A 21,300-nucleotide genomic window follows, 5' to 3' on the forward strand; every position below is an offset into this window, starting at 1 on the left:
TTACCTCTCCTGTGATTCACTCTGTTTGCTGATGTTGCTGCTCTGACACCTGAATTTCCCTCCGGGGATTAATAAAGGTTCATCTTATCTTATCTTATCTTATCTTATAAGCTGGCATGAATAGGCTATGTGTTCAATGGGGTTCGTGTTGTGTAGACTGACATGAATTTCTAATTAAGTTCAAAGAAATAAACATCAATAAAAACATTGTTTCATTTATATTTGTTCAAGATAAAGGTTTTTTTCCACCCATATCTTCATTATAATTATTTTTTATTACATTTTATCACAAAAAACAAATAGCACTTTTGTTCATAAATAATATCCTACAGAAGTAAATGGCATATATTAACCATATGCTGTCTATATTGCTTGTAATTGGGATAATGTAAACATCTGTTAAAGGGACTATTTGTAACTTTCAGAAATGCTTCTTAACAGCGACACCTGTGGCCGTGAAATCAACGAAAGTCAGCGTCGGGCTCGCGCTTGCTCGCTCTAAATATACCTGAACGAGCATCGCTCAAAACAGTGAGGCGACACAAGTCAGCTAAAAGCACAATATCACTCTATATTTCAGCTGCTTGGCAGTAATGTTAGCTGACCAGACGAAAGTCTCTCCATGAACATGATTTAGATCTGATCTTAGTGTTGGCTTTTACTGCCTCAGCGCAGGCTGATGCAGCGGGGCTCTGCAGCGTGTCTCCCTGCTCTCTCCACCCGCAGCCGGAGAGAGCAGGGAGACACCGGCACCCGGTCGGTAACGAGACGATAACGTTACTAGTTGAGGAGCTCCGTCACTTCACAAGACACGGGAAACCTCTGTTGGTCTGGAGGAGCTGCAGCAGTTATTTCTGCAAAATGCAGCAGTTATTTCTGCAAAATAGATATTCTCAGAGCTAAACTAACTCTTCTGCAGTGAGGAGTGAGCGCGCGTTCACGTCTAGAGGTGGAGCGAGCTGAGAACGCGCGCGCTCTCTGAGTGAAGGCAGGCAGGCAGAGGAGGAAAGGCAGCGGCCACACGCAAACGCACATATGCGAGCGCGCTTGTGTGGCGACCCGCTACATTTATACGCTTAAAAAGTTACAAATAGTCCCTTTAAGTATTTTTACATAAATTGTTATGGCTGTATTGATTTGAAACCCCAATAATGGGGTGGGTCCAAAACGACCGGCGGACATTGGCTGAGTAACAAAAACATGAACCCCACACAAGGGTTAAAAATTAATATGAACTTGTTTTCTTTGCATTATTCGAGATCTGAAAACACTGCAATTTTTTTTTGTTATTTTGACCAGTTGTCATTTTCTGCAAATAAATGCTCTAAATGACAATATTTTTATTTGAAATTTGGGAGAAATGTAGGAGAAATTTGGGAGAAAATTTGGGAGAAATGTAGTTTATAGAATAAAACTCAAATTTTAATTTTATTCAAACACATACCAATAAATAGTAAAACCAGAGAAACTGATAATTTTTAAGTTTAAGGAATGTTAAGTAGTGCCAAAAAATATGATAACGATGCATTCCAACATCAGGACCATCCTCGACGTCACAAGGGAAGACCACTGTCGTCCAATCAGATGTGAGGAGGCAGCAAGTACTTCCGGTTCAGCTCTTCCGTGTCCAGCAGCTCAGCTGACTGACTGACAGCCACCATGGTAAACACGACTAATAATCCTATTATTAACACTCATTTGCTTATTTAGAAGCCAGTTTATTCATAGGACATTTTAGTCGCTTTCTTTTGAACTGCTTTAGGTAATTATAAACGTTAACATTATTTAGTTTAGCCCTGCTTTGAGGTAGCGAGCAGGCTAAGCTAACTTAATGTGAGTGTGATGCTAGTGTTGCAGTTCAGTAAACAACATGTGTGTGATGACTTGTCTGTTGTAGCGGTTCCGTTTCTGTGGGGATTTGGACTGCCCAGACTGGGTACTTGCAGAAATCAGCACATTAGCGAAGATTGTGAGTAATTATTAAGGTCAATATTCAATGTATAGTGTTTTTTTTTTATACTAATACTTGTGTCTTCTGATGTTACAGTCAAGTGTCAAAATGAAACTACTCTGTGCTCAAGTGCTGAAGGATTTGCTCGGAGATGGCATTGATGTAAGAGTTTAAAAATATTTCCACATTATCATTTACTTGCTTGTTATATTCACTCACACTGATCAGAGCTATCTTCTCTCTCTCTTTTTTTTTGTTTTGTTAGTATGACAAGGTTACTAAGCTTACTGCAGATGCAAAGTTTGGTAAGTCTCCCTCTCATACTGCAGATGTTTTACTAAAGTTAAAGTAGCAACACCACAGTATAGAAATTGTCCATTATAAATTTAAAAAATTGCCTGCATTAAAAGTGCGTTTTAATTAAAAGCACAGAAGTATTTTTTTGGAAAATTAGACTTTAAATACTGCTTGGGTAGCTAAATCTACAACAATGCATCATGTTTTATAAGTTAATCATATGTTTTGTGTGTAAAATATGAATCTACGGACTAACTATTAAAGGGACTGTTTGTAAGAATCAGAATTGCTTGTTAACAGCGACACCTGTTGCCGTTAAGTAAACGAAAGTCAGCGTCGGCCTCGCGCTTGTGCTCGCTCTACATAGACTTGAATGAGCATCGCTCAAAACAGTGAGGCGACACACGTTAGCTAAAACCACAGTATCACTACTTTTCACCTGCTTGGCAGTAATGTTAGCTGACCAGACAAAGGTCTCTCCATGAATCAATGCTGATCCTAGTGTTGGCTTTTCCTGCCTCAGCCTCCCGACTGCGGCCGGAGGGAGACACCGGTACCCGGTCGGAGACGATAACGTTTCTCACTGCGGGGCCCCGTCACTTCACAAGACACGGAAAACCTCTGTTGGTCTGGAGGAGCTGCAGCATTTATTTCTGCACAAACGTCCACTGTACATTCACTAGATGTTCTCAGAGCTACTAACTCTTCTGCAGTGTGTAGTGTGAGCGCATGCACGTGAGGTGGAGCGAGCTGAGTGAAGGCAAGCAGGCAGGCAGAGGAGCAGAGTACAGCAGAGACTCCGGCCCTGGAGACCAAAGCTATGGTCTCCCCCGCGTCCTCGACCGCGGCCAACACTGTTTTGCAAGACGGGCTTCACCAGATATAACTTTGGTGCTTCCGTGTAGTTTGTGTTGGAGTCTTGTCTGAACAGCGTAACCACACGCGAGCACGCATGGGACATCAACCCGGATTGATTTATACGTGTAAGAAGTTACAAACAGTCCCTTTAACTATAGCTGTCAAATAAATGTAGTAGAGTAAAAATTAATGCAGAATATTTGCTTTAGCTGTGTATACATGTGGTGTTGTATAAGTATAAGGGAGCATTAAAAACAAAAAGTAAGGTACCAGTACTACAAAATTGTTTTTAAGTAGAGTACTTGAGTAAATGTACTTATACCACTACTGCTGGTACTGCATTTAAATCTACTCATACTGTACACACAAGCCTATAAAACGGTCCTACTTGTATTGCATCTTTTGTTATAAAACATTCACTCATGACATCAATCCATTTTGCAGAGAGTGGAGACATCAAAGCTAGCGTGGCAGTGCTCAGCTTCATTTTCTCCAGTGCAGCGAAGCATGATGTTGACAGTGAGTCTCTGTCCAGTGAGCTGCAGCAGCTCGGTCTGCCTAAAGGTTAGTCCACTGGGGTTCACCATGTTTGGTATAAGAATGATGATTATGTTGTATAATCTGTAGTCACTCATGCACAAACCTCTGTCCATACTTCAATTTTTGCCAAGAGTAAGGACAGTCTGGTTGTATAACTACTTGTAATAATTCAGGGGCTTTGTCTGCATTAAGTAGAGCTTTTGGGGCATATACCCAGGGCTCCTGACCACCCAAGGGCCTCCGAATACAGAGTTATATATTAGTAAGATTTGCACAATTTGTATATTAAACTGTGCTCAGAATATGAATCCAAGCAGGGAACATCTACATTTAAAAAAAAATCATAGCGCACACAGACAATTGCCCCACTTCAGAAACATTCAGGTCCCAAATCACAATCGATTGTGTTATTATTGGAGCTTACTGTATTGCATAATTGTCTAGTGTGTGACTAAATATGACAAAATACTGCACTCAGCTGGCACTTGAAGGTGACACCGTCCATGCACAATGTACAGTGTGGTTAATGCTGATTGGTGGGGTGCATTGTGACTTTGGTGCATTAGTATAAAACAATCACAGTTGACTCTCCACCAGCATGAGTTTATCTTTTTCAAATGTAGATGTTAACTTCTTTTCAAGTGCTTTGTGGCTGTTACTCTTATTGATCGGTTACTTCTGTATTAATGTGCTGGCACAGTACTTGCTGCTAAAAGTGTGTTAAAACATCCATTATTTCAGAACACACAACGGGGCTCTGCAAATCATATGAAGACAAGCACTCTGCACTGCAAGGCAAACTACGAGAGACGAGTCTGAGATGTAAGTATTTCTGTCTGTCTTGTCCTTTTTTTAAGAGGAAGCCAAAAATAAGTGATGATGAGAGCTGTCCTCTGTGTGAGGTTGCTGACTGAGACTGTCTTTCAATTCTGCCTGTATGGAATTTCAGTGGGCCGACTCGAGGCTGTATCCTGGCGTGTTGACTACACTTTGAGCTCCAGTGAGCTGAGGGAGGTGAATGAACCGATGATTCAGCTGAAACTGCAGGCGCAAGGAGCAGAGTCAGGTGAATCAGAGATGACTCTTGTTTCTGTTTCCGCCAACAAGTTCAGAGTCTTGCTTGCAGGTTAGTTCTTGTCAAATTGCATCTATTTTCAGTTAAGTTCTTCCATTTCAAACTATTTTATTGGCTAGAATTATGTTGTGATGTTTTTTTTTCCTGTGTGTTTCTACAGAGCTCAAACAAGCCCAGACTATGATGAATGCACTGCAATGAAGAGTGGACCTCAATGTCTGATCAAGAGACGGACATAAATGATGCTGAAAAAAGTGCCATACTTACACCTTGTACAGTACAATTTTATATGCATTTAGTCATCTCAAAGATCATGTGAATGGCTCATTCCTTATATTTATATTAACTGATATTTTGTTTTCTACCACATTAGTAATAAGTGGTTTCAGACTGAACAAGAACACCGAATGGACCATTTTTGTAAAATATTGTATATTGATTCACACATGTTGATTTGAATGATGTTAATAATTTCTGTTTTACCTTCGTATGCTCATAAATAACAAAATAAAAGCGTGAAACACAGAGATATTTGTATCCTTACCTCTGCAATGTCTACATATCCAACATGTACTGGGTCTCGACTATTTGATCCTGCTGTGCTTCTACATTACGTTTGCTAGAAAAGCTTGTTTTGCTGTTTTCAATGACTTATTACAAAACATGATAAAACATCCACTTAGATGAAAAACACAGGAAAAATACATGAGTATAGAGTGGTGCAGGAGTGAGTCTTAAAACCCGGAAATGAGTTGGTATTTGAACACTTCCGGTTCCCTCATCTGGCAGTCAATGTTTTTTTTTTTAATTAGTTAGATGCCTGAAATAAAGTTTGTGGTTAACAGAAGGTTAAGAGATTTTAAAGTTTTGTTCTATGACATAAAATACGTCAGTAAATATCCCACTTGTGAATTTTGTGGCTTTTATATGTCTTAAAAGGTAGTTGCTAACAAGTGACTAATTGTCCTAATTGTTTGTTATCACTATTATGTAGTCATATTATTTTTTTTATATTAATCTTGTTTCTGGGAGGAGGCTTCTGATAAGCCCAGTGGGTTGTTTGCCTCTTCCTGCACTGTATATTATGCATTTAGTTTTCTGGTTATGTTGTATAGTCTTAAATTGTGCAAAAAAATAGAAAAATAAAAAAATAAAAAAATGAATGAATGAATGAATGAATTAAATAAATAAATAAATAAATAAAATTAAATAAAATTAAATAAAATTAAATAAACGAGACTACAACACGCCATGGAAATCTCGCGATATTTCCGGATGAACGAATACCCCCCGGTGATGTTATACAAGATGTTTGGTAACAAGCATGTTGTGAAAGCCTTTAGGATAGTGCCATACCTGCATATTGTGCAGCAGTCCTGCAGAGAGAGTAACCCGTCGGTTATGTGACTGCAGTTTAAGTCTGTTAAAGTAACTAGTTTTTCAACTGCGTGGTCTATTTCCTGGTTTGGGTAAGTCCTTTTGCCCCTTGATGCTCCTCACAACTCAATGAAAACGCCTACTTTTACTTTAAGAGCGTCTTTGTTTTCCTTGTTAGGACAAGTGCAATGCAGAATGCATAAACACAATGTTTCGTTCAGACAAAATACACTCAGGACTGTCTGCGGCAGGAAGTGTGCAGCTGTTAAAATGTTGTAAAGTCTATGCATTGGTGTATCATGTTGTCTGAGAATATGTGAGTAATGTTTTGTGTCTGAAGCAGGATGTGTGGTTGTAGGACGTGCATGCTTTGTTGTGTGGGTGTGTAGAGGCCAGGATTTTATAAAATACTGAGGTCACAAGTCCACCCAACACACACCCTACCACTCTGGTGAACATAAACCAATGGCTATTTTTTTTTTAATAGAAAGATTTATTCATTCAGTAAACTGTTTTAATTACACTTTATGTAACTTTTAATTCCCTAAAAGGTCCTATAGGCCCTATATGCTGTTTCAAAGCCGTCTCCACAGTCCTAGGAATAAAATTCTGGGGGACAAAAGTTAAAGCTTATTTTGTTGGCCTGAAAGTAAACATCAAGTGTTCAGATACTGGAATAAGCATCTGAAAAGTTTTTAATTGTAGAATAAACTTTCCTCAGGTTTCTAAAAAAACACACACACACACACATGCCCTCAGTGTCCATTAAAGGTAGCTATATGGCTCTTGATGTTATATTTTGTGATGTAATTTTTGCTTTGCAACTTTCTTCTCTGCAGAACAGCTTCATTTGTTCCATCAAAATGCCCGAGGGACCAGAGCTCCACCTGGCCAGCCTTTACGTGAACAAAATGTGCGCAGGAGTGGTGTTCACTGGACCGGTCACAAAATCTGAGGTCAGCAAGAGTCCAGATGTGCCCTTCACCTGTGAGGCCTATCTGATCACTGCCACTTCCAGAGGGAAGGAAGTGAAGCTCACGCTGACGCCCATGAAAAGTGATGATCCAAAACGGAGAGCGAAGGCCGGACAAGCAGACCAGCCCATGGAGGTAGTGATACGCTTTGGGATGTCGGGCTATTTCCGCTTCACCGCAGAGGACGAGCTGCCCAAACATGCCCACCTGCGTTTTTATTCCAATGAGAAGCCCTGCAGAGTGCTGAGCTTTGTGGATACACGCAGGTTCGGCAGCTGGCAGCCCAATGGCACGTGGCAGCCTGACAGAGGGCCCTGCATCATGTTTGATTACGAAAGATTCAGGTTAGTAATGCTGAGAGTGTCACTTGAGTCAACCAAATTATCACTGTCTGTCACACTGACCATGTAACGATTTTGCAGGGAAAAGGTTGTGTCGCACCTTTCCGACCGAGCCTTCGACAGGCCCATCTGTGAAGTTCTGCTCAACCAGAAGTATTTCAACGGGATCGGGAACTACTTGAGGGCTGAAATCCTTTTCAGGTGAAAAGTACAGTACAGTAACCATGAATAACCCTCAGAACTATTCATGACACATTGTACAGTCATACGTTAGGTATGCACCGATACTGACCTTATTAAGTGGATCGGGTATCAGTATCCCATGGCTGAAAATGTTATCTTCAAATTACTTGTTTTATCTGACCGTTTAAAAACCCCAACGTATTCAGTTTACAATCAAATAAGACAAAGAAAAGCAGCAAATCTTCACATTTAAGAAGCTCCAACCAGTGAATATTTGGCATTTTGTTTGGAAAAAAAAGACTCAAACTATTCATCACAGATTAATTTCTATGCCGATCAGCTAATCGTTTCAGCTCCAGTTTATTTAATCGGAGACAACTTCTTTGTCAATGTCATAAAATTCAGTTTCAGAATCAGAATTGGGAGAGAAAAAGTTGGATCAGTGCATCCCTAATCATTAATAAAGTATTTACTCATTAACAGGGAGACAACAAATTTCTGTAGATGTTCTCATACGGCTAGTTTGCATCTGTAGTACCTTGCTAGATGTAACTACAGCTGCAACGGTTAATCGCTTAGTTGTCAACTATTAAATTAATCACCAACTATTTTGATAATTTATTAATCTGTTTGAGTAATTTTTTGAAGAAAAAAAAAAGTCAAAACTCTGATTGCAGCTTCTTAAATGTGAATATTTTCTGGTTTATTTTCTCCTCTATGACAGTAAACTTAATATCTTTGAGTTGTGGACAAAACAAGACATTTGAGGAAGTCATTTTGGCCTTAGGAAACACCGATCGTCATTTTTCATCATTTTCTGAAATTTTACATACCAGACAACTAACTGATTAATCGTGAAAATAATCAACAGATTATTAGACAATGAAAATAATCGTTAGTTGCAGCCCTAGAACAGAAAGCGAGAGAAAGCAGGCACATAGTCAAGGTCGAACTGTAGGCCTCTATAAACAGTTTGAAAAGAAACAAAACAAGATTAGTAAGAAGGCAGCAGAGAGTAGCTTTTCTTTAGTGCTTGTTCCTTAAAATGATTCACTCAAGGTCAGATTAGAAAGACTGTATCAACTTTGCTTTTATCCGACACCGTTAACAAGGCGATTGTTCATATTCTGTATTGTTGACAGAAACACAGAACGCCTCTCATGAGTCTCGAGGTCTGTTTGACCTCGAGACTGGTCTGTTATCCTCCCGATATGAAAAGAATGGCTGTCTCGGTTTCTTACTTCCAGGGAAAAGGCGTAATGATTCAGACGCACTTTCGAAAACAAGTCTTTCTGTGTTACAAAAGAATGGGTCTAAAGTAGTCCATCTTCTTTAGGTTGAACATCCCTCCCTTTGTGCCTGCGAGGACTGTACTGGAAGGCCTTGAGTCAGAAGATTTGTGTGAGAACAAGAAGCCTGTGAAAAATGAGATCACAGACACAAAGGTGAAAGAGCCAAGACAGAGACTCACAGTTCTATCATCATTGGAGAATCCGCCCTTTACACTTTCTAACAGTGCCTCTTTCTTTCCTCTGTGCACAAGACCTCACAACAGAAGCAGGTGAAAGGGGAGATGGGTGACCTGCTCAGACTGTGTCATACTGTACCCTTAGAGGTTGTCAACCTAGGTTGGTTAATTCATAATTCATTTAAGAGATAATACATTGATTTTCCTGTGAAGTGCCTCCTGTTTTTGACACACTTTGTGTCTTTTAGGTGGAAAGGGCTACGACCCCCAGAAGGCCGACTACTCTGACTTCAAGGCGTGGCTGCAGTGTTACTACGTGGATGGAATGAAGTCTATACGGGACCACAACGGCAGAACAATGTGGTTCCGAGTGAGTTAATAGGGAAATCCTATATTTTAAAAGGTGCTATTGAAAACATTCAGCTACTAGATGTCTCATTCTCCCTCCCCTGTTCCACTGAATTTACTTCACAAGTCGTTGCCAGGCACTTACCGTCAATCTCAGCCATTTATGTTTTTTTCCCACACTAAATGAGGAGCCAGAGATAATGTTGTTACTTTTGGCTCACAAGCCTTGTTAGAAGTGGGAACCACGTCGGATATCTTTCACAGAGATGAATAAAGCATTCACTTTGGACCCGCCAACATTTTTTAAATGATTCATTCACAATCATAATTTCTTTTAGGAAAAGTCAGACTTTAATTCGGCACTTTTCTAAAGGCTCTGTAGATGTATTATTTAAAAAAATATATATATATTTGTCTACATAAAAATGTTATAAAGACCTTTAATCTCTGGCACAGAATTTTAAATATCACTGATACTAATACTTACTGTTCTAATTTCAGGGCGATCCAGGCCCCATGGCGCCTAAAGGTACTTTTAATACATGAAACTGAGAACTTCAGCTGAAATGTATCTGAGTGCAGTCAATGCATAAACTGATCCAGTCTTTCTCACACAATAGAGTCAAAGTCACCCAAGGCAAAAAAGAGAGCAAAGAAAGAAGATGACCACGATTACACAGACAAGAAAAAGGTATTATATCACCTTTTTTTCCCCCTTGACAAGTAATGAACTCTACAGATGCAACTCTTTAACACACGTTTGATTTCAACAGGTGGCCAGGAGTCGCTCAGTAAGCACATCGAAGAAGAAGAAGAAGGTGGTCAAACAGGAAGCTGTGACAAAAACACCAAAGAAAGAAAAGAATGCACGTCTGGAGGAAGCCGGATCCATGAGAAGAAAGACCCGAGAAGTAAACACAACTCAACATGAAAAGGGATCATCTGCACGTAGCAGGAAAAGCAGCAGTGCAGAGCCAACAGCAGGTGGGCTCACGATATTCTCTCAAAATGAAAATGAAAAAAAAAAAATTAAACAGTATTTTAATCTCCCAGTCGTCCTTGTTGCAGATCCACAGAGGCGGAGCGGGAGAGTGACAAGACAGAACAGCAAATAAAAAGAAAGAGGAGGCACCACTGTATGTTTTTATATTTTTAAATAGTTTTTAATAAAACACATTTCTACAAAAGATCTGAAACTTTTTTTGTGATTTGATGTAAAAGTAATAACGTTATTTTTGTCAGATTGTCATCCATGAGTAGCTCAAAAAGATGTCCTCCATTTGAAGTCTCCTGATAAACTGCAGCACCAGATGATCCATTTTTTTGTAGAGCTTCAACGATTGATCGATTAGTTGTCAACTATTAAATTAATCGCCAACTATTTTGATAATCGATTAATCGGTTTAAGTAATTTAAGATTGAAAAAGTCAAAATTCTGATTCAGCTTCTGGTTTCTTTACTCCTCTGTGACAGTAAACTGAATATCTTTGAATTGTGGACAAAACAAGACATTTGAGGACATCATCTTGGGCTTTGGGAAACACTGATTGACATTTTTCACTATTTTCTGATATTTTATAGACCAAACAACTAATCGATTAATTGAGAAAATAATTGACCAATTAGTCATTAGTCCCCACGTTGTAGCCCTATTTTATAGCATTTAGAATTTGTGACTACCCTGAGTTTTGGTAAAAAGCTGCTTCTTTTACAAGATGAGGAGAAGTGACACAATCTGAAAGGGTCTGAAGTTCAGAGTAATTCCCTCTGACGTAATGGTTGCCGGCTGGGTGGAGTCTCGTCTCTCCAGGAGATCACAACTGAAAGGGGGGAAAAAAAAGTTTATTTCTTAGAAGACAATACAACATAAAAGACACCAGACAGCAGGGAAGACTATAAAAATAGAAACACTCACTGCCAGGCTTCCCTGACCGGAAGGGAGGTGCAGAGAGTTGCGGTCACGCTGCTCCCATGTGACTCATAGAGCCGGACGACAAGTGCCCCCTTCCTGTCCTCAGCCTGTTATGGTAAATACAGTAAACAGCCATTAGCGGGCTGAGTGGATTAAGACAAGCTAGGTCAAACTTAGTGTTTTAATGGGATACCTGTTTAATGGTCTCAAGGATGACGGCTGCAGTGCTGACGGAAAAGGCACTCCAGGGCTCAGTGTCGGGAGCGCACTGGATTGACCTCAGAGGGAAGTTGAGGTTGTAGGCACACTGGATGACGGAGGCATCTTGGAAGGATCCTATATGACAACCAGGGTTATTAGAAAATGAAATAAGTAGTTAAAATAATTTGAGGTAACTGAAACTAAATAAAAACAAAATCCTTTAAGAAAAACTGAAAATGTATTGCCTGGGTAAAAACTAATGAAATAAAATAATGAACGTAAATTAATTTCAGTTTCTATTTTTTTTTTTTAGCTATAATGTATCACTATCGTAAAAAGGAGACGGCATTAATTTCCGTCAACTTGTCGGGACGTTGAACCACAGAAATTGAACGGACTTGACCTTCAAGGAGATTCCACAATTGCTTCACATCGGACACCAAAGTAGCGCAAACATCAACATTATGGCCATTCCTACACAGTTCTCCAACCATGTATTGTGTGTATATAGCTATATACTTCTGAAACATTATTACTGGTACTGACAAAAACACACTATCACTACAGTAAAACTAAACCTTTCTGAAAAAATGAAACAAAACTAAAACTAGCAAATGCTTGCTGAAAACAAACTAAAACTAAAATGAAATTGAAAACATATTACAAGTTTCACTGTGAGAGTTTTAAGGTTTAATGAGAACAATGAAATCCTACCTGTGTGTGGCATGATTGCATAGGTGAAATGATGCGTCCCCATGTCAGCGTTGACATCTGGTGCCTTGGGTGCTCTCAGTCTATCACAAAGACATCTACTGTTAGATGCAATGATTATTTAAATTTGGTGAAACTGAATTCTTGTACCATTTGTAGAATTGTTGTATATAAACCGTGGGAAACCTCACAGGGACAGCGTCATAGTGTTCTTGTGGACGGAGTAGCCGTATTTACAGTCATTCAGCAGCGCAACCCCAAAGTTGTGCTCCGACAAATCGGCCCATTTGTGACCCCAAACCTGAGGAGGAAACCATGATGAGAAACAGCAAAGACAATACAAAGCATTTTCAACAGTAATCATTGTAGTTATTTAGTAATTATCACAGTCAACATCCAACATCATAGCACTACTTGTGCAATCTGAGCCGCTGTCTGCCACAAATCTTTGCATGTAAACTATTAATTAAATACTAATAGTGTTTTTGAAAATTGCAAAATAGCAAAACATAATATCGCGATACTCAAGTGTATCAATATTATCTTACACCCCCAGATGTCATACAGTTTAGGCGTGCAGGGCCAAAACAGGACACTAGGCGTTGCTGTCAAAATACCCTAGGAGATCAGCGTTACCTACTCGTACAGTTGGTTCCACAGTGTTGTACCTCAAATCTGGCCCAGTCCCATGAAGTGTTCCTGTGTGTGGGTCTCTGCAGATGGCCAAACTGGATCTCATATGTAGCATTGGGGCTGTGTACTCGCACGGGGAATTCCACCTTGAGAAACTTGTGTGACTCTGCCCACTTCACCTGAAAATGGAGGACGAAACATTAGGTATTTCTTGAAGCATTTGTCATCCGTTTCTCCAGATATCATAACGGTTATAAAGTACCTCTGTGTTGAATTTGATGTAAGGACACATGGCGTCCATGACGATCTCCTGTGTGATGGTGCTCTTATCACTGATCCTGAGGGTGAAGCTGACGCTGCCTCGGATCCCGCCTGAGGACGCCACGCGAAGAGGCTGCACCACCTCCAGAACCGGTTTCCTGTAGGGTCACAACCCTGCAGTTAGGTTTTTCATATTCATATCTACAACACCTGCAAATACTGTGGTGTGTATCACAGTGGATGTTAACAGTAATGACTGACACCTTGTCTGCAGATGGTAGTCCATTACATCCCAGGCGTCCCAGTACAGAGGGACATCATCAAACATGACAAACTGGTTCCCATGACAGCTGTCAGAGATGGCCTCTCTGAAAGTGGTGTAACAGATGTTAATTCGGGAAAAAAGTATGTATCCAGTAGTATAAAATATGGCCACATGTACAGTACCTGTTGGCATTGATCAAATGCAGCGACGCCAATGTGCCATCTTTGTTTACGACAGCCTGTAAAATCCCGTTCTCCATGAGGACAGTGCCGTCGGCCTGTAATGTTACACGTCTTGGTAAACCAAATTCAATTACAACATAGCTAAATTAATTAAATGCTCTCTCTCTCTATATATATAGTACATACTTGAACAGTGACAGAGACTGGAGCCGCTGGCTGTGTGTCTTTGACGGGGGACAAACCGATGCTGGGAGCCTTCACCAGAGCTGCAGTACAACAGACACCACAGAGCATCAGATATGCAGCTGTAGTTTGGAAGGCAACAACATAAATATTGTAAATATCTTATCAACATACCCAGACCAGGTTTACCAGCTCCATCTTCAATCTGGATGACTTCATGGCGCTCCCATGGCAGGGAGTTGAACACGCCAGTGGAGTTGCCTTTTGACCCCAGAGCCCCAAAGGCATCACGCAGCAGTGCAGCACCATCACTGCGGATATCTAAACACACACAGCGTGATGTTCTTTTTATTTTGGAAAACAATACATGAACATGGCTGTGGTTTTATTGGGACACGCAACTGAACCTTCATAGTATCGGAGTGCATCCTCCACAACCATCTCTATACAGCTGCCGGGGATCACGTCATGGAACTGGTTAAGAAGCAGCAGCCTGAAAGGGAAAAATCAAAGAAAACATTTTAATACTCATAACAACAGAGACCATTTATTTATTGATCAACAAACTTTAATAGATGTGTCTGGACCTCCAGAGCTGCTGCAGCTTTTCCACAGGATACTGAAAAGTCTTGTTCCGACACAGCGCCAAGCTGCCGGCGATCTCAATGTCATGAAGCAGCGCCTCACACTGCCGGTTTCCTCGTTTAATCTGGAAGCAAGAAAATAACTTTATCAAACAGTACAAACAGATATACTCCACACATTTCATTTCTATTTCCTGGACAAGTACGACCCTTTTCCTATCATTTGTTCTTATTTTGTGGTGTTGTGTGGGACTGTATTATATTGTAAGATGTCATTGGTAACTATGACTACACCCTGCATCTAGTCTTTTGTATCTGCCTTTACTAATATTAATTCATATTTTATATTTAGTAATCAAGACAATTAGTACGATTGTTTTTTTTTATTTTATATTTTAGTAATTTATTTATTTTTCTTCTTCTTTCTCTGTTTTGTTTATGCTTAATCTTTTCCTTGTTTTTATTCCTGTTATTTTCTTTAATTCACTGTCATTTTTACTTTTTCACTATAAAAAATATAAACACTATCAGAGTGATATGAATATAAATAACATCATATGTAAGCAAATATAAATGTATGTGAGCTCCTGCAATGAAGTATATTAGTACGATTGGTAAGATGCAACAATCCAAGTAAATCCTGCATGTAAATAATCTATTTCCCATACTGAGTGTTAAAGCTGCAAAGCCTATTTGTGTGCTTGGATTTTTTTCTTTTTTTCTCATAGAAATCCTATTAGTTCAGTTATTGCAAACCTCTTATAATGAGGACTCTGAACAGATGTTTATTCTACCTGAGCCTGTGTGGTGTAGCTGCCATTGTGCAGCTCAAGGAAGAGCTCTCCGGTCCAGGTACAAAGCAGAGCCGAGTCAGCCTGAAGCTGAGAGAAGAGCTGGTCGGGACTGGATGTCTGGACTCTGTGAAACACACAGAGAGAAATTGATATGGACGTGAGAAATGACGTCTCCAGTTACACCTTTGTTACTCATTCTGACTAAACCATGACTGTTACAGATGATTATTGTTGAACCACGCCATAATGACATCAGTCGACATCACTCATATCCTTTTTAATTCAACAAGCTTTGAGGAGTCCCCTGCCTACGTGCTGCGGGCACACCCCATTACAGAAACCCCACAGGATAAAGTGAATATAAACCTCATGACTCATTTTTTCATGACATGTGGGACGTATTTCCACCTCAGTTTGGGTTTTTGTTACTGACTGCTGAGTGTAAAGTGTGGGACAGGAACTGACTTGGGAAGTCCATCTGTGTCCTGGACCCGGTGCAGTCTGTCCAACATCAGCTGTGTGGGTCCGCCGCCGCCATCGCCGAAACCAAACAACACTGCACTGTGGTTCGCTCTGCCTTTGTCCTTGTTATTCTTCACTGATTTCACCAGCTGTGGGCAGAGAAAAAACCCTGATGTAAGCTTTGTGAGAATTGTAAATATTGTCTCCAGAGACTCAACATTCACCATGTTATGTTAGGTGTTCCATAAACCAAACTCACTTCTTCAACCTTGCCCTCCATTCCATAGGAATTTCCTGGTGGGAAGTGGGTTAAAACCGTGGCGCCATCCAGACCTTCCCAGAAAAATGTGTTGTGCTTAAAAAAAGAGAAATCAAAACTGAAGATCAAAAATAAACAATCAATGTGTGTTTTTAAAACCGGTGCCCAGTACCAACTTACAGGAAAGGTGTTGACCAGGTTCCAGCTCAGCTTCTGCGTCAAGAAATTGGAAATGCCCGATCCCTGCATTATTTGGGGAAGTTGGGCAGAGTAGCCGAACGTATCTGGAAGCCAGAACTAAAGATAGCGGAGAAAAGATCCTTTTATTATGCATATGGGATGAAAAAGTGGCCACAAATGTAGCAGCCGTTACATACGGAGGTCAAGTCAAGTTATGTAAACCTGTTTTATGAATTCCTACCTCTTTGCAATGGATCCCAAACTCGCGGTTAAAGAAGCGTTGGCCTTCCAGGAACTGCCGCACCATGGACTCACCTGAAGGCAGATTGCCATCCTGAGAGGCAAACATGTACATCTTAACTTAGGATATCATGTTCATAAAAAAGAGCCCAATAATACGGTTAAATTCATAAGATATATGAAATATGTATATATATGTATATTTGCAAGATCAGGTTTACCATTTCCACCCACGTTCCCCCGACTGGAATGAACTGGCCTTTCTCAACGTAATGCTGAATCTGGGAGAAGAGTCCCGGGTACCAGCTCTTTACCCACTGGAACTGCTGGGCCTGGACAAAAAGCAAAAAACTGAAGAGGACCGCTCATATTTGTAGAAACTTTATGGCTCGTACAGAACTGTTTTAGTGGGGAATTAAATTTTTAAATCACCTGAGAGCAGGTAAAAACAAACTCTGGGTTCTTCTCCATTAGACGGATCACTGTCACCCAGCTTCGGCCACATTTGCGAATGGTCTCTTCGTAGGGCCACAGCCAAGCTGCAGATACAGAAAATCTGATTTGACAAAAATATTGAAAGATTTTATGTGCATTTTATATTAGTTTCTACTTCAAAAATGGGGCAGAGCATCTTTTTTTTTTTTCAGCATCTTTTTTTTGTATGTTTTTTCTAAGACAGATACAGAAAAAAAATATGCTTTTCTACAAAACTTTTTTTCCCTTTAAACAAAAGAAGCTAAACACAAGCAGCCAGAGAAAAATGTTGGCTAAATGAAATAGTCAAATACTGACAAAATTATGATTTAAATCAGTAAATATCGAATCACAAATTCATGAATTCAACTACAAATCTAACCAGGCATACGACGCCAGCTTTTCTTCACAGTTCTCCACACTCAGAAGGACAAAGTTTAGACATTAACACAACACGTTCTCATCCCAACTCGTCACATACTGACGCTTTATCAGACCCCTCGCCGTCACTTTTTCCAACGCAGTAAACAAGTGCTAAATGTTGTGAATTAAACAAAAACACTTGCTTAGGTTTAAGCAACAAAACCACTTAGTTAAGATTAGAAAAAAAACATAGTTGGGCTTAAAATTACTACACCTTTACAGTGAAAATGTGACACGAACGAACAGCTGATTGTAAAAATCTAAATGAAACGTAACACACAGGACACAAACAGCGGTCTCCTGGATGAAAGTCTTCTGTTTGTTGGCCCGCCTCCCCTCCCACCCTTTGTGTCTCTTTCGCTTTTGATAATACGTCACCACTTTCCTGCTCGTCTCCCACCACCGCTTAAGGGTGCCTTGTGTGGCGGTACCGAACGGTGACGGCTGTGACAAAGCGTCAGTATTTGACCCCCTGGGAATGAGAACATCCTAATTAAACTGAGACCTGAGTCTATGTGGCAGTGACCCATGGCATGAGCAGTGTGCTGGCTTTCCCCGTTCCGCTGGCTGAAGAAGGTGAGAGCCAGACTGCGAGCTCTGGAGAAAGACCTGGGATCAGAGGGGTCGCAGAGGTTCACCATCTCATTGACAGCGAAGAGCGCCTGGTAGCCTCGTTGCTCTCCCTCTCCCAGTTCCTGTGAAAGGAAGAGAAAACTTTCATTAAACTTCAACTAAAGTAAAGTAATGCACCAACATATTCTGCTTTGTGTGTGACCTCACCTTGACGATGTCGATCAGCATCTCAAAATCAGTCAGCAGCTCCCGTACGTCACGGTTAAATACCACCAGCTCAGCCTTCTGGACAGAAAACTTCCTGTTTGGATCTGGGGCTGCGATCATGGACCCTCCACCAGCTCCAAAAAGCCCATTACAGGCCATTTCTACGTAAAGAGTGACACTAAAGAACAAGAGAAGATATGAACGTGTCAGTGAGCCAAGTTGGTTGCAGAAGCAGCAACAGTTTTAGTAACTGACCTGTGTGGCTCCTCATCTTTCAGACAGTCAGACAGGATGTAACTTGTCTTTTCACCCTCTTTAGTCAGGCCCTACAAACAAACACGTCACAATGAAATCATGTGTTTAACATAGATACTTAAATAAAAATGCTATTACATTACCTGAACTGGCTGCTCATCTCTCCAAACCATCGCCTCTCCATCACTTTCCCACAGAAGATGAACCTCTTTCCCTCTCCAGGACTCGGGGATGTTCAGGGTCACTTTAAACCAGCAGGTCCACCACCTTCAAGTAAGCATCAAGGTTTGGGTTATTACTGCCAAGATCAGGGGGAATAAACAGATCTGAGGGTGATAAACAATCTGATATTACTTACGTGGGTCCAAAGGTATCACCCACTTTATAGGGTGCAAAGGTCTGTCTGGAGGCCTCTGTGAATGTGATCCGTTTAGAGGACAAGAAGGAGGCGAGGGACTCCAGCGGGCAAGAGTCTCCATAGAGTCTGCAGAGAATGATCATTCAAAAAGTCTTTATATAATCCAAAATCACAAAGTGCATTAAGTATGATGAGGTCAACATTAACTTAGTATTGTGTATCATAAAGACAACTTATCTCCCTGTAGATATTACAGTGATTAACAGTTTTATTTTCATACACACCATGTTGCAGACTGGTGAAAGTGGTACTGGTCTTCAAAGAAACACTGTGCATTTCAGTATAAGATATGAATGAATGTGATATTGAAAACAGCTGTATATGAGAAGCCTCACCGTCCTCTCAGGTTGCAGTCTGTGAAATAAATATCAGAGATGAATTTCTCTGCTCTCTCGAGGAGAGTGCGCCTGTTCTTCAGCACAGGCTGGTGATACATCACGATGCCAACATGCAACACGTCTGCAGCCAGCAGACAATACTCCAATCACGGATCATAGGATCAAATCTGCAGAGAAGACCCGGAAGTAAAACGTGTTGTTATTGTATTTAATGTAAGCAGCCACTAGATGGCAGTCCTACTCAACACCTGGCAACAAGGCAACTTGTTTTGTTTTTTCACTCTCAGGGGTCAGAAAGGTCAGGTGAACTCTGCAAAGTGTCACCAGTGGGCATCTTTTTGGGGTTTAATAATAAAAATAATAAAACAACAATAATAATAACAACAATAACAATAGTAATGATATAGCACAAAAAAACAAAAGCAAGACAAAACTAAGTAAAATGTAAACACAGATAAAACAGTACAATATATATATATATAAAACATATTCATTAAATAAATACAAAGAAAAAGAAAAAAACAACAATAAAAAGATGATAAAAGGACGACATCATATGAAAAATATAAAATATTAGGGTAAGGAAGGTCAGAGGCCTGTACTACGAAGCGAGTTCAACATACCCAGGGTATCTTCTCATTATCTGGCTTCACTTAACCTAACGAACGAGATCTCGCTAAACTGTACTACGAAGCTGGTTTTCAACTCGGTAAGTCAACCCAGGGTTTCTCAGTCTGAATATGAGCGCGTTCACATGAACGAAGAGGTGTTTGCAGCATCTGACCAATCACAGACATGAACAAGACTACTGACAGACAGGCTGAGCGGCACATTTAACAAAGGAAGAGCAAACTATATTAGAAAATTTCGCAAGAAATTTTGACCAGTGTGCCTGGTGCTGGGGGTGGGGGGGTCTGAGGACCATAGTGAGGTTATAAGAAGGGGGATAATAGGCCCAATAAAGTCCCAAGTCTCGTGACCCATTTAAACTTTTAATCATTTTTCTACGTTTAAGTATGGCGACTCTGTATGGCCCTAAAGAGGAGTGTTTTTGAGCTCTTTTCACGTCTCATTCCTATGGAGCAAAGAAATAGCGCTTTTGCGCGATTTTCTCGGAGACCGCTACGCGAATCTCTTAGAACAGTCATAGCAAACCATTCCCGATCATTACGCACGTTTCGATGTACTTTTTTTACAGGTGTTGACAACGCTGCTTTTGTTGTCTGTCTGGCTTGCCGTCTATCTGGTTGTCTACTTTCTGTCCGCTTCACTCGTAGCCCCTCACTTTTATTATGCTGTGTGTGTGCCTGTGTGTCTGTGTGTGTGTGTCTGTGTGTGTGTGTGGCAGCAGGCACGGGTAGCAGGTTACATGACAAAATCAACACTACCCAGCATGCAAACATACTGCGGTCATGTGGTCAATGCTTCTCAGAGGAAGAGTGAGGGTCGGAGGACAGAGGACGTTGTGGTTGTGAGCGCAGATTCTATGAAATACAAAACATATCCGTACCTCAGTAATTTTACGTGTGTGTGTGCAGTGTGCAGATGCACTGTGGTTTGAAGCTCCTTTCCCTGTCACTGGTTCATGTGGTTTAAAATGATGAACCATTTTAAACCATAAATTAAATATTATCTTTAATCTACCTCTAACAGGTACGTAACATGCATAACCAAGGCCAAAAAAGATCTATTTTTAAAAAGCAGTTTAAAATATGTCACTCTTCTCAAAATGTACAGTATCCTGTAGCAGGAACTAAACTCAACGAAACCCAAGGTCAAGGGCGGTACAACAATCTGTCCACAAATCTATGTTCTGCTCTGTGAGTGGTGATTTTTTATGAAGATATAGTTGTGTCTACTGTGTGTGTATATATATATATATAAATTTTTTTACAAAATCATGCTGCATGAATCTCACAGGCATATTATGAAAATTTAAGGGCATTTTTGACTATATTGATGCTATTAATACTGACTAATACTGGTATACAGAAGTAAACAAGTCGCCATCACAGCGGTGGCGTCTCCTTACTATATGTGGACATTTGAATGCAAGCTGTCCTAAGAAGTGTACAATTTTGTACATTTACGTGTTACTTTTGACAACGATGTCTAGGAGTTCAGGAAGAATCTGAGCAGTTCCCAGCTGCCTAATGTTAGCCTGACATGGTGAAACGAGGAACGTCAGCTAAGTTAACACTGCTTAGCTGACGTTAGCTAATGACATTAGCGGGCTGAGACACTGTCTAGGGGCTGCGGTGGTCCCACAGAATAAATTAACTCAATCAACTAACTGTGGCTTTATTGTGAAATACAACATTAGTTGCTCTAAC

General features: G+C 40.4%; 3 protein-coding genes across 3 annotated transcripts; 2 read left to right on the forward strand and 1 right to left on the reverse strand.

The window, feature by feature from the left end:
* The first annotated feature begins 1,522 nt into the window (after positions 1-1,522).
* commd4 (COMM domain containing 4) lies at positions 1,523-5,246 on the forward strand. The gene is made up of 8 exons (XM_074632863.1): positions 1,523-1,662; positions 1,898-1,969; positions 2,048-2,113; positions 2,217-2,256; positions 3,551-3,670; positions 4,388-4,468; positions 4,596-4,772; positions 4,882-5,246. The coding sequence occupies exons 1-8, from the start codon at positions 1,660-1,662 to the stop codon at positions 4,920-4,922; spliced, it is 600 nt and encodes a 199-aa protein (XP_074488964.1). The 5' UTR covers positions 1,523-1,659; the 3' UTR covers positions 4,923-5,246.
* Positions 5,247-6,066: 820 nt separating this feature from the next.
* On the forward strand, positions 6,067-10,601 carry neil1 (nei-like DNA glycosylase 1). The gene is made up of 10 exons (XM_074632862.1): positions 6,067-6,190; positions 6,938-7,416; positions 7,495-7,614; positions 8,933-9,041; positions 9,140-9,224; positions 9,313-9,434; positions 9,914-9,941; positions 10,033-10,103; positions 10,186-10,396; positions 10,481-10,601. The coding sequence occupies exons 2-10, from the start codon at positions 6,962-6,964 to the stop codon at positions 10,525-10,527; spliced, it is 1,248 nt and encodes a 415-aa protein (XP_074488963.1). The 5' UTR covers positions 6,067-6,190; positions 6,938-6,961; the 3' UTR covers positions 10,528-10,601.
* On the reverse strand, positions 10,552-19,148 carry man2c1 (mannosidase, alpha, class 2C, member 1). Its single transcript, XM_074632861.1, has 26 exons — positions 18,965-19,148; positions 18,570-18,695; positions 18,355-18,478; positions 18,212-18,282; positions 17,957-18,134; positions 17,682-17,871; positions 16,712-16,818; positions 16,501-16,611; positions 16,281-16,373; positions 16,040-16,156; positions 15,860-15,955; positions 15,604-15,749; positions 15,139-15,262; positions 14,348-14,469; positions 14,168-14,253; positions 13,935-14,081; positions 13,764-13,843; positions 13,578-13,672; positions 13,394-13,498; positions 13,132-13,288; positions 12,905-13,048; positions 12,428-12,537; positions 12,240-12,319; positions 11,518-11,660; positions 11,328-11,431; positions 10,552-11,232 (listed from the first exon to the last, which is right to left on the reverse strand). The coding sequence occupies exons 1-26, from the start codon at positions 19,063-19,065 to the stop codon at positions 11,121-11,123; spliced, it is 3,069 nt and encodes a 1,022-aa protein (XP_074488962.1). The 5' UTR covers positions 19,066-19,148; the 3' UTR covers positions 10,552-11,120.
* Positions 19,149-21,300: the final 2,152 nt, after the last annotated feature.

Source organism: Sebastes fasciatus, chromosome 4 (assembly GCF_043250625.1).
Source record: "Sebastes fasciatus isolate fSebFas1 chromosome 4, fSebFas1.pri, whole genome shotgun sequence".
Lineage (NCBI taxonomy): Eukaryota > Metazoa > Chordata > Actinopteri > Perciformes > Sebastidae > Sebastes > Sebastes fasciatus.